Here is a 13,892-nt window from a genome sequence, read left to right as displayed (position 1 = left end):
GCCCATTTTCTCATAATATGTCCATGGATGTGGTCATCAGACATTGCACTCAGTTATTTGACAGCTGTTTGGATTGAGAACAGCAAAGGGACTACATATCACAAAGGAGTTGGCTGTGCCCTTTTACAGCCAAGGGTCAGACTCTCCCCTATTTCCTCATTAACGCTACTTTTCTGTCCTGCTGTTTCTTTCTTTGTGTATTTTTGGATCTGTTACTGTACTGTGTGTGGTGATTTCTTTTTTCAGCTAAATCTGTTTTATATAAAGTGTCACACTGCCTGCCAGACAAGGCTCTTTTGCTGTAACTTTGGATGCCGCTCATGTTTAATGACTGAGAGAGGCTTTGATTCACCATCAGCTCTTCTCTCTCCCCTCATAACCAGAGTTTGTTATGGTTTGTTTTGAATGGACTGATTTCATGGGAGGAAAATTGGGGTTAAGTTAATGAGTTTGAGTATTTTCAAGACACCCTGCGAAACCACTTACCAGGGGTATATTGTGTTCTCATGCATACCGAGAGTGTGTGTTTTGCTACGTGCGTGTTTTCGTGTTTGAGAGCGTGTACAAGTCCCGGTTCAGCAGTGGCTCATGGTGGACAGCCAGAGAGGATTGCGTGAGATTTTTTAACAACGTCTGCTGAGCTTTTCAACAAAAACATTTGATAAACAGATTGTGGAGGTCTATAAACCACCCGTCTGTGTCTGATCCCTGTTCTTGCACAGCCTCTGTGTTTGAGTGTGTCGCTCCGGGTCTTCAGAGAGTTTGACGCCAGCGGAATGGTGGGCATCCAGAGCCGCCTGTTAAATTACATCTGCACCAAAACCACAGACCTCCATACCAGACGAGCTTCCCTTCCAGCCAGCCAGAAAGTCGACCAACGACCAAACACTGCCCAACCAATACTGCTCACTTTCTCTCCTGTTTGTTTCTTTTAACATTGTCTTTACTTTCTTCGTTATAATTGGATTGAGCTTTGAGAGGTGAGCTTTGATTCTTCCTGGCAAAGACTCCGACAACTCATGGCACCATAAACAAGCATAAACAGATACGGCAGACAAACATACACTTATGACTAATCACAATGATTAGAAAAATAGCACAGAAAGTTTGAGAAACACTTTGGTAAATGGTTGTAAAACAAGAATTTGACTGCCTAGCTATGTGGTTGCTAAACAGTCACAGACGACGGCAAAGCTATAAAACAGACCTGATCTCTGCACACATGGTGGCAATGAACGCACCTTTTTCTAAGTACTTGTGAGTTGAAGTCTGCTGTGAACTCCCAGATTACTCCCAATCCCTGCTCCCAATTAACTGCAGTGTATCATTCGGTGTACATTTCAAATTAGAAAATGTCACCTCATGTTTGTGTAACTTCTGTGCATCATTGTAAACTCTCCTTTCACTGTCGCAATCCACACTGGAGTCCATACCTGCAGAGACTAGCAAACCTGTCACATGCACACACACACACACACACACACACACACACACACACACACACACACACACACACACACACACACACACAATGACAAAATGAGTATGATATGAAGCAGAGGGGGTGATGAAAGGTGTCATTTGGGTGGCCAAATGTCACGTATTAGTGGCTTTTGTTGTATGGTATTGTCAGGTTAATGGAGAGAAACTTTTTTACAGCTATGTGCAATTTTCTCTCCTCCTTACACAATCTTCATGCCTAATACAAGGGTGACAGTGTTGGCATTTAAACAGGAGCAAGCTGAATGTGAGATTACATTTGGCAATCCCACATGATCACAAAATAACTCCTGACAGTCATCAGTCTAAAGAGAACTGGCGAAAAACAGCTCAGGGGAGAGTTGGGGTGGAAATTTGTGCAATTTTCACACATCATTTCAGCAGTTGAAGGCAGTCCTGGACACCTACAGTTGCTCACTTATGATAAACAAACATGCTAACTATCCTCTGGTGGTTTCCTCTTCGCACCTGACCATGGCTGTGAAAATATTTGGCAGCAGGCGATGTGGTCATTTCTTCCTGAAGCAAATTAAAGTCAACAGATCTGCCTGTCACAGTTTCTGAGAGCCATCTATAAGCCAAACACTGACCTGACCAAATGCTTACCACACAGCAGCAGCAGAGGAGCAGGGAAATTCATAAGCAATATGTGTGTTTGCAACTCATGTTTGGACATATAAAGATTTATGGGACTGTTTTAGTGTAACTTGTCCTGTAGCAGTGCTGGAGATTGTATTCGTCTTTAAAACATATATTTGGGTCACTTCTAAGCAAGAAACATTTTCTTGGCTTTCTTGGTTTTCTTTGGCCAAAATGTTTGTAGATGAGGTAGAGACAATGTAAAAAAACATTTCTCCTTCACAGCAGAAGAGATTTTATATCAGTTCATCACTTCAAATAGTTTGTAGTAGATTAATTCACTAGTTTTAGCAGTAAATGCATGTTTCACATGGGTAGTTTTCTCACAAGTGTGTGGTATTGTGTGTAGTGTTTCTCATAGTAGCCTGAGATGAACAAATGCACAATGTCAAGATTTCAAACTGTGCATGTAAATACCAAGCCTGCTTTATCCCATGTGCTGCTGCTGGCCATTGATTTCAGAGAGCTAAAAAAATTTATACTGCTATTTCTCCTCATTGTGAACTCCAGTCTAAGATTACAAAAATAAAGCCCAGTCAATTGCATATTAACCAATAGCTTATCTCTCTCTCCTTGTGTTTATACCTCCAGTTCTTTGTGTGACATCCGAAGCCTGGGATGCTGGTGACCATGCTGTTGGCTCCTGTCTGTGTGCTGCTGATGCTGGGGGCGCGAGCTCTTGCTGGAGGCTACCCCCCCATACCCCACATGAAATACATGCAGCCCATGATGAAAGGGCCTATTGGACCCCCATTCAGGGAGGGCAAGGGACATTACGTTGGTGAGTAATCCCTGTGGGTGTAGTATATGGGTGTCTCTTTTATTTTTATGTCTCACTCTGCCCTGTGTGGGGCCCACAGGTCCACTCACTCTCACTGGTTCAGTGGAAGCACTGGTAACTTCAGTATGGTTTATCCCAATTTTAATTAATACTCTTCTCGGTAAGGGCATTTTAAATATGGGAAACTGCAAATTAGCAACAACATAAAAGACTATTTGACAATTCTCTGTGTCAGTTGTTCCACTTTACTTCCTTTACAGTATCTTTGTTTTTTCAAATATCTGAACAAACATGGGCTTAATGTGAATAATATGCACAAGTCCAAAGCTACACAGAGAAAATACACTCAAAAACAACTTTTTATGAACAATGTCTCCAGCATCGCAGTTTAATATGTGATCAATATGGAGACCCTCCCAGAAACTAGGACAGACATGTGCGCTAAAGCCATTGGGTTTCTGCAGGCAGTTAAAGGGCTCACCAAAGTGTCTCCCTGCCCTGTGGGTCCAGCTGCATTTGGCAGGTCCTCAGTTGGGGCCTAATGGAGGCCTGATTACCCACTGTTTGCTGAGCTCCACTGGGCCAGTTGTTCCTTCTGCCATCTGGATGCTGTTACCCCACTGTTTATCACATATTCCTCAGCTGTGGGATGAAGTGTGAAGAAAATAAAAATAGATTAAATAAAAGGCTCAGCCAAGGGAACTGGGAAAGGGAGGGGGTGATAATCATCCTGAAAAAATGTGCATGCTGTCATCATTATCAAATTTGACTCAAGTTCTGGGTCATATGAGATGTGCCTTGTCTTATCAGAGGCCCCTTCTTCAAAGCAAATTTTATGTTTGACAAAGAAAGACTCCAAAAAGTTGGATTCAGAGCAAATTTAGTGTTGAAATTTTGCATTTAAATCCCGCACAGAAACATCAAAGATTTGCTAAAAGAAGTTATGCTTTCTCTAAATGGGATTTCAAAGTGTGGTTGAAACAAGATTGCAATTTGAAGGAGTAAAACTAATGCCTCCACTGACTCACATGAATACAAGGCCTCTACTGCCTCTCAGTGGGCATATGTCCACATTGCATCACATTTGAATAATTTATCAATTATTAATTAACCATATACATTGTCATAAGATCTACTGTATCATCGGTAGAATTATAATTTATAAACACAGTCATCTTTAGGAAATAATTTAAAGCATTTGTATAGTGCTTAACATATCAAACAAACAGACCACAGCTACAGAATCTCACAACTTTGCATATGGAGTCCTTCTGTCTAGGTCAGTGAGGAGAATGTGGTCATGTGATTAATAATAGATGTTCAGGAGAAAAGACTTTATAATGAAAAATGTTATCAAATGTTTCAGTTCAATATGTTTAATGTACAAAAGGCAAACAGTCATGTATACAAATCTGCTGCTTTTTCTCTTACTTTACTCATTGTACTTCAAATTCAAGCTTACTAGAGCAGATTTCAATATATTTTTTGACTGGAACTGTCAGTTCAAATGTGTTTGAAAGAACAATTTACGTCTTTGAATCCCGGAGAGCACTGCAACACGTAATGAAGAAGCTATTATATCCTCTCATGTGTGAAGCACCTTATTTCTACTCTCTGGGTGATGTATTAAGGTGGTCCACAGCTCCAACGCAGACCACAGCTAAACAAACAAAACTGAGGCTATGATGCTCATTATCCGCCTGAACACATTGGTGAATGTATGGAAAACAAAGAAATAGTCTTGCTATTCCTAGAAAGTGCAGTTTGGGCTGCGGGTGGTACCCTTACTGACAAACCTCAAGTATAAATATATTATTTAAACCACTTATTTGGGGGTGAAACCTAAAGTGAGCACATCTGAAATCTCTCTACTGAACAAAACTCTGTACAGTACGGTAAATAGGTCAAAGTTAAAGCTGAAAGTCAGCCAGTGAGCAAAATGGGTATTCATTTTAAAACTTATTTTCCCTTACATAAAAGTGTATTAAAACTTGGTTTAACAACTTGGTCGTCTGACTGCTTGTGTTCACCCTATTGGGCTTTTCTAGTGTTGCTGCATCCACAGGTTTTTGTAATAAAGTTGGTGGGTTAGATGTTAGCATAAACAATAGGCTCCAACCACAAAAATAAAATGCTCATTGTTAAAACTGGCCTTTTACTTTAAGTCAATGTCAGTTTTGCACACATCTCTTGACTGACCTCATGGTAATGGTCCTAAATCTGTCACATCACATTTAAACCCCGTGCAGAAGTTATAATGATTTTCAGGACAAATCTTTAACTTTGTATAAAATGTGTGTCTTCTTGAGCTTCATTGTAAATTATCAGTGATTTTGGGCTATATGAATACAATTTGACTTGACTTGACTACAATAACCCATATGCCATTTAGCATCATTGAGCTTTTCTCATCATTGTTTTTGATTTCAAATGGTGTTGAAACGGCTTCATTCTCATTAACTGCCAGTAGGGGGAAGTAGTGGCCTATGGTAGCATTAAAGAATGTAAAAGGAGTTTGAATTCAAATTACCTGGCATCCTTGTTATAAGGAAAGGGAATAAGTATGTTTTACCCCTATCTCATTTATTGCTACTCTTGAATAATCTACCTGAGGCATTTCAGTGATCACAGTAGTATAACACTGCAGGTGTATTGGCCGTTCCCAGGTTTCTGAGGCCATGCATCACGCTTGTATATAGTTTTAAAGCTTTGAGTAGGCTGGCTGGAGCAGCGGCTGGTTCTTTGATACATTGCAATTTCATTTGAGATCCAAACAGACATACATTCATATACATTTTGAAACATCAATACTTGTCATGAATGCTTTTTTTTAATAAAAAAGATTACACAGTGACCATCTGACCCACCAAGAAGAGTAACAAACAGGCAAGTTGTTGCTGAGATGAGGCAGTGAAGCTGCATAGACCAGCTGAAATTGGCTAGAGGTGCTTGGAGTATTCTGCAGACCAAGCTTGTATTTGTGCTCTTTTGGCCTGGCTGTGTTTGAATTCACTCTGCTAGGAAAGAATAATGAGACAGTGTATGACATGTGGCATATTTCTTCAGTCTTGTTCCCTCGCTGTTACACAATCGAAGAATTTGCATTTTACAGACACTGTCAAACTCAATAAGACCCCTACATCAGTCAGCTGGAAAACAGAAAAGTTAACTCCATCCAATTTCAATATTACATAACAACTGCTGAATCCAGGAGCATATAGAGCACTGTTTTATGCAGATTGTCAAGAATGTACCCTGCCTTTTGCTGTGCTGGGAGCAAAAAATTACCATGCCTTTCATAGAAAAGGCCATCAGGTCATAAAAACATGTAAAAGTAAATTCAGAGATCTCTTTCTACACTAAATGTCTTTCGAAAATAAACTTGTCAGCAATTTCCAGGTTTTATTTTGACATGATTGAAGTTTGAATTTTCATTTCCCTGATAATGGTGTTATGATGTCATGTGTTTCTTGCTACTTAATTCATGACTTCTTATCTTCTTTCTTGGACAATGGACATGTACCGAGACACCCACAGTGTTATATCTACTTTATCTTCTCTCTTTAGTGCCTTAGCAGCTGCTACATTTACTGTCAGCACAAAAACCCTAATTTTTAGGATCTAATCTGTCATTTGTCTATTTTGCGCGTGCTCCACTGCAACAACACATTAATCAAATTGGTTGACCAAGACATTTCATACTTTTTACTGTATGGATTGGTCAAGTAAAGCCAACACATGACTAACTTGTTGCTGGAGCTAACTTTTAAGGACTGATTTATTTATAATTAACTTTGGAAACTAAATTGATGAACAATTTGAGACATTTTTGTTGGTTAAAAAGAAGCCAGAAAATGTGTCTGGATCTCTGAAATCTTACACACCTTTCTCTGCTGTTTTCGTTTTAAAGTAGAATGTGCGTAAATTCATTCATTTGATTATGACAACGCTGAGGCTGAAGAAGACACCCTCCTGTCATTCATTATTAACCAGTTACCAAGGAAGCTGGAGCTAAAACGATGGTTATGTGAGCTCCTAGCAGTCAAGGAAAATGAAGCATTGTTTGCAAAAGTCTTTTTTTCTTTTTTAAAGGGGACCTTTGTGTTTAATTCCAGCTCTTAGTCTGAGACTCCACTAGAGTAGTTTTGCATGATTCACACTTAAAAAACATCCTTATTTCTTTTACATTGTCGGGTCTTTTTCCCTGATATAATGCTGTGCTTCTGCTTACAGTGATTCGCAGTGTTTGTTGCTTCATTTATGTTAGCAGTTAGCTACTTTAGCTGCTAACAGGTACCTGCTGTTAGCTGGTTAGCCATGCAGCTAGTTTAGCTGCCTTATTAAGTGACTCTGTCTGAACAGAGAGCTCAGAGCACGGTGGAAAGTGTCTGCGTTTAATGTTACATTACTAGTACAGCAGCTTCGGAGCTCCGGTGCCTTGAGCTCCCAGTCAGTTAGCGGTTAGCTAATACTTAAAGGTTAGCTAATAGCAACAAGTAAAGCTATTTTGTCCATCTTGGAGCAGAAAGGCTGCAGGGAAAACCAGGAAATATGTAGCCTAACTTTTCTTGACAACCGAAAAAACACTTTCTGCAAGAAAAACCCTGTCCTACTTGGGCATGCTCAGTCATGCTGTACCTTGATCAGTAAAGTAGAAAAGACAATGAAAATATTGCACAGCAGAAATTTTAGCTTTTTGCTCACAGGGATTACTTTGACATATGTAGACCTTATTATTTGACACTTTGGCCATGTTTAATATCAACATCCGACATTGTAACATTGTAACCCTTTTAAAAGCCAGACAGCCTTACCACTAAGAGGCAGTAATGTGTTAAGTCCAGTGTTCCAACCATTTTTAATTTTTAAGAAATTATGAAACAGTGTTGCCTTTTGAGTAGAAACTAGGAATCACATCCTCTGTTTTTTTTTTTTTTAATCTCTTTGACCTACAGCAATTTTGAATGTGTAGTTTTTGTTTTGCTCAATGTGCATTCATAACACTACACACCTACATATTTATATGATCTGTTTTCTACCTCTTTTTAAAAAAAAATACATTATTATTCACACGATCATCTTCTGTTTTTCTAGATATGCCCCCCATGGTGGAGGTGAAGGGGGAACCAGGCCCCCAAGGGAAACCTGGATCAAGAGGCCCCCCTGGGCCACCAGGACTTCCAGGAAAACCTGGACTGGGCAAGCCAGGTCTCAATGGCCCACCAGGCCCCCAGGGGCCTTCTGGCTTTCCAGGGATTGGTAAGCCTGGACTTCCAGGTCTCCCAGGAAAGATTGGGCCAAAGGGGGTGCCAGGGCTTAATGGCGAAGTTGGTCCTCGTGGTGAACCAGGCCCCAGAGGTCCTTCAGGGCAGCCCGGTCTTCCTGGCCCAGCTGGCCTATCTCTAAACGGGAAACCTGGACTTCCAGGCATCAAAGGTCCCTCTGGGTCTCGTGGTGAACCAGGAATAAAGGGTGCTCCTGGGCCACCAGGTGAGCGTGGGTTTAAGGGCGAGAATGGAAATGGGAAGCCAGGGCCTACAGGTATAAGGGGTCTGCCTGGGATTAAAGGTAGTACAGGCCTACCTGGTCATCCAGGTATAGGCAAACCAGGACTAAAAGGTTTGCCTGGACTGCCTGGTCTTAAAGGTGATCATGGACTCCCAGGGGATCGGGGAGAACCAGGAGAGGCTGGGTCTCCAGGTCTACAAGGTCTGCCAGGGCCAGTTGGGTTAGGGAAGCCTGGGCTGGATGGACTGCCTGGAGGACCCGGTCCTATAGGTCCAAAAGGTGAGTCAGGGCCCAGGGGTTCTCCTGGATTTCCTGGGACTCCTGGCTATGGAAAACCTGGTCTAAGTGGACCAAAAGGAGAAAAGGGCCATGGTGGGTTGCCTGGTCTTCCAGGGGACAAAGGAGAGCAAGGAATGGTGGGCCAAATTGGGGAACCAGGACTTGATGGACAGTCAGGACCACCAGGACTTCAAGGCCCAATGGGACTCCCAGGGAAACATGGAATGCCAGGACTGAAGGGAGAGATTGGGCCCCAGGGCCCTCCAGGACTGCCTGGCCTCAGAGGTGACCAAGGCCCCAGTGGACCCTTTGGAAAACCTGGCATTCCTGGGGAAAAAGGCGGCCCTGGGCCTAATGGCCCAATTGGAAAACCTGGACCCAAAGGTGAGGCAGGGCATATTGGCCTTCCTGGGAATCCAGGACTTACAGGTACTCCAGGGCCTAAAGGTGAGACAGGGTTTATAGGGACTCCAGGCCCCAGGGGCCAGTCAGGCATTCCTGGTCTCCAGGGGCCCATGGGTCCCATGGGGCCACAGGGTGTACCTGGCCCGAAGGGTGAACCTGGACTTACAGGGCCACCAGGATTGGGTAAGTTTGGAGAGAAGGGAGCAATGGGTCCCCAAGGTCCTCCAGGGAAACCAGGCCCTGTTGGACTTAATGGTAACCCCGGCCTCCCTGGGCCTCCAGGGCCCCCTGGTCCTCCAGGAAATGGCCAAACAGTTGTTGCAGGGCCAACAGATTCACAGTTGGAAGGGGATGAAGTACCAGGGGACCGGAAGGGGCCTGCATACAGTCAAGTACCACTCTCTGCTTCTGTGGCACCAGCCTTCACAGCCATCCTCTCCACACCTTTCCCTCCCTCTGCCATGCCAATCAAATTTGACAGGACCCTGTACAACGGGCAAAATGCCTACAGCTCTGCTACCGGCATGTTCACTGCTCCTTTATCTGGTGTCTACTACTTTGCATACCACATGCATGTAAAGGGAACTAGCTTGTGGGTGGCACTGTACAAGAACAATGTACCAGCCACTTACACCTATGATGAATACAAGAAAGGCTACATGGACCAGGCGTCCGGTAGTGCTGTCCTAGAGCTGAAGGAGGGTGACCAGGTATGGGTCCAGATGCCCTCGGATCAGGCAAATGGCCTCTATTCTACCGAGTACATCCACTCCTCCTTCTCAGGATTCCTCCTCTGTCCCACATAACCCTGTCCTTCCATTCAAACATATTCCTGTATTGGCACCTCAGAGCAGCCCTAAACCTAAAATACCTGCAGCCATAATAGAAACACAAAACCCATAGGATTCTCAATATTATTGCCATCATCTTTATCTGTCTCACCCTCAACATCTTCAGCGAAAGAAAAAAAACTAACTTTGTGAATGAAATATGGAAAGTTTTTAAAGGCAGGGGAAGGAATTTCATACTGTGTTCTTTGTTTCATTGTCATTCAAATGTGTGTTTTGGGTTGTATTTTATGTTGGTGTTTTTTAGCTTATATTATTTTAATTATTATATTGTCATAATTTTATTGTTATTATTTGGTCCTTGTCATCATTGTTGTTGTTGTTTATTGGATTCAGACTATTAAGTGCCTTACTTTGTAATGTGCTAGTAACAGACCTTCCCATGTGACTGCACATCCTGCCCTCATGCTCTGACATCATAAGGACAACATCACCAGACCCTGGGGGGGTGATTGGTTCCTCACGTCCCCCTCGTGTTCTTATTTAAACGAATTAAATGAATTTAAATGAATGGCAATACTGACATAAAGAGCAACAATACAACGTAGAACATACATACAAACAATAGCAAAACAAGGCATTTGGTGCTGTAATACCATCTTTTTTAACGTTTCTTTTGGTTGACCTTTTTGGTACTCAACAATTGCTACTTTGAAATTATTAATAGAATTAAATCTTTGTGTTTAGAGTGAGATATATATTTTGACAGTTATTTGGCCCAAACATCTGTTGGGTGCTTATTTCTCTGCTTCTCGGTGAATTTAGTAGCTGATCATTTAAAAGTGACGGATCTTTCTTCTAATTTATTGAACTGTACAGAAATGCAGTCAAAGAAATACAATCCAAGAATTAATTAAATATGACCTCACAGTATTAGAATTATTAAATTTAAACTGCCCCTTTAAAGAGTATCAACAACATCATGCAAGAACAATGTCTTTTCTTAAATTTCAGGACGATACTAATTGAGGACGATATGTATGCATACAGTCAATGTTTACATGCCATAGAATATATACTGAGAGAAACTGCAAAATGGACAGTACACTACCATAGCTGGATCGATGGCCCGTTTCCTTGTATCGATCTGATTTTCCCATTTGCTCTGCAAATCCCATCACCAGGTCGCAGGCATCCTCTTCAGATGCTCTGACCATGACATCACTGCTTTCTAATGGTATACTACCTATTAATAAATCAGTATCATATTAACATTCCTAGTGAGCAATCTGTAATGGCATACTATAAAACCCCCGTTCTGACCACATATCTGTGAAGATGCTGTGAGCTCATTTATGTTTTGGAAAAATTAACTAAAATTATTGATTAGTTAAAATAAATCCATGTGTTACTTTAATGCCAGCTTCTGTGTGACTTGTTGCAGGACAAATGAGAGCAATTTGGAGTTATTTGTAGTTGAGAATGACAAGACATTCTACTAATTCCCAAACCATTATGTCAAAAATAGCAGAATTATTGTTTATTTTTGTGGAACATCCATGTTTTCAAGGCCAAGATGTTTCAGAACCGAATAATTTTAAAGTATATAGCTGGAAATGAGAATCGATCTGCATTTACTCCATGAATAAGTAAAGGGACTGACTGAGGCCCACAGGTTGTGAAATACAGGTTGTGTAACATTTAACAAGCCCCTGCCAAAGGGAGAGGTGGTGGGCCAGAGGTGAGTGAACGTGTATTTACTAATTTCTGTTGGATGAGGCATTAAAGATACATGCTGTGTGTCTGTGTGTATGCATGTGCTTGTATGTTCTAGTAGGTGTACGCTTCTGTCTGTCACTGTGTCAATATTTGTGTGTGTGTGTGTGTGTGTGTGTGTGTGTGTGTGTGTGTAGCTGTGTAGCTGTGTCACATTGTTCCCCTTGCATTCCGGTCATGAGCACTTCAGCAAAGGTAATAACAAACTTGTTGAAGTTATAAAACCTTAGTGAGAGCTTACAGTCCTGTCAATGTTCCACATGAAATCTGACTTCAAAACGTATCAGCCTCCTTTTGGGTTCATTTCACACTCTCTAATGGTGCCTTTGCAAAGTAAGGGAAGAAAATGATAAAATAGGTGAATGATGAATGTAATAAATGGATCACGTGAGACAGAGAAACCTGAAGTTAAACCGCCATAATGAGATCAGAAGACAACATTTGCTAGACATGAATTACTGGTTAACACTGAACATTTTTTGATATGACCATTTTGCATATTGGTCCAATGAGTGGCATTATGGTGTGCAATAATTTTTGTGTTGTACCAAGTCATGAACAAAAAAAAAGACATTCTGGTGACATGTGCAAGATCTTTTATCAGTGGTTGCAGTTACAGATGGGAAGAGATAAAGAGGTTTGGGCAAAACTGAGAAACGCTGGTGTTTATATTACCGACTATGTGCCTTTACATTGCCTCGGCTCAGACAGGATTCAAATCTTAACACTATCATTACACTGAAGTTAGGACTACCTTACACCTTGATGGAGGAATGTCAATGTACAAGAAGATTGTGCCAAATATTGAGCTTTACTGTCAGAATGAATGTATGCTGACTGATTTACAATAGTTCCTATAAATTGTCTACCATAACTAGGGATGGAAATTGATAAGACTGCTCATTAGATTGATTCTTTGTTGATTCCCTTATTGATTCCTGATCTGAAAAAAAAAAAACACACAGGTTAAATGTTTTATTATTTCTGAGTCTGAACACAGTGTAGAAAAAGAGCAGGGTTATAGTGATTCAACTTTCTTTGTGAAATGAGGCCATGCTTTGGAGCACTTCTTCCTCTCCGCCATTACTCCTTCTTTTTGCAAGTTTCAAGCAGTGTAGACACTTGAGTTTGACATCATTGTTTTGCAATGCCTAAGTGTAAAAAAAAACATGCTGGCATTGATAAAAGGAACTGACAAGCTTGGCGGCATTCAACTCAAATGGATTGGACTATTTGGAACTGGTTCTTGATTCCCATCCCTGAGCATAACAGATAACACATACAAACAGTAACTCTTGAAGTTGCTTTAGAAAAGCAGTGCTAGGATAAGGCCTAATCAGTATTTTATATATGTAATGCAAACAATGCACTTGGTCTTGCCCTTTCTGTCTAATAATTACATTTTCATAACACACCTACAACTGCTATCTATCATTATTGTTATGTGAGTCTACAAGGCAGTCCGAGGCTCGTTATGTACTGTATGTTGCCTTTTTTTTTTTTTTGTCGCCTTCTATTTTTGGACATATGAAACGATGATGTGAGTTACATGTGGCCATTACTCTCTGTCCTTATGTTTTCATAGACAATGTCACTTGCTTGCAGAGTTTGCCCTGTGTGCAAATCATTTAACAAGTGTCAGTAAGATCCATGTACCGTCTCAATCACAAATTACTTTGAAGTGTTTTTTCTGTTTTTCTTTAAAAAAACAAAACAAACAAAAAAAATATATGATTTTTTAAAAAGCCTTGCTTCGGTTCTTAAGGGATATTTGTTTGTTTTAGTTTCAATAAATACAAACGGCCATTCCCATTTGCACATGAAATTAATGAAGATGTATTTATACATTTATGATAATTTAATAGGGATGCCAAAACCGACCACCGAAGCCTAGAACGTATAAATGGTATTTAACAGCATTGATGAGTTAAGAGCATTTACAACATGTAGTTAGCATTCTAGCGTTGTTTGTGAAGGATTATTTGTGGACTTTTACTTTCTATTTGTGTAATGTTCAATGTATCAACTTATAGGATTTTTGTCATACAAGGCTATTGCGTGCACTCTATGCAATAGAATTTGGGTATAAAATGCACTCTTTTTGATTGAAAATGTTTGTCTGCTTATACAAAATCTACAGTACTTGATTGTATTGATACCACATCAATAAAAAAAACTTTCTTGTATGCTGGTGTCAGGCTCCCATTTCTGTCTAC

At 40.8% G+C, this 13,892-nt stretch overlaps 1 protein-coding gene across 2 annotated transcripts in view; it reads left to right on the top strand.

Annotated features, from left to right (window-relative positions):
* col8a2 (collagen, type VIII, alpha 2) overlaps positions 1 to 13,862 on the top strand; it is a 64,734-nt gene extending 50,872 nt beyond the window's left edge. For both annotated transcript variants that reach the window (XM_051390104.1, XM_051390103.1), the window contains exons 2-3: positions 2,731 to 2,920; positions 8,015 to 13,862. In XM_051390104.1, coding sequence (XP_051246064.1) covers positions 2,758 to 2,920; positions 8,015 to 9,918 — 2,067 coding nt within the window. In that variant the 5' untranslated portion in view covers positions 2,731 to 2,757 and the 3' untranslated portion in view covers positions 9,919 to 13,862. The remainder of the gene's footprint in view (positions 1 to 2,730; positions 2,921 to 8,014) is intronic.
* The last annotated feature ends 30 nt before the right edge of the window (positions 13,863 to 13,892 follow it).

This window comes from Dicentrarchus labrax, unplaced genomic scaffold (assembly GCF_905237075.1).
Source record: "Dicentrarchus labrax unplaced genomic scaffold, dlabrax2021, whole genome shotgun sequence".
Lineage (NCBI taxonomy): Eukaryota > Metazoa > Chordata > Actinopteri > Moronidae > Dicentrarchus > Dicentrarchus labrax.
The sequence above is the reverse complement of the archived record's forward strand: the minus strand, read 5'-3'. Positions and strand labels throughout refer to the sequence as shown.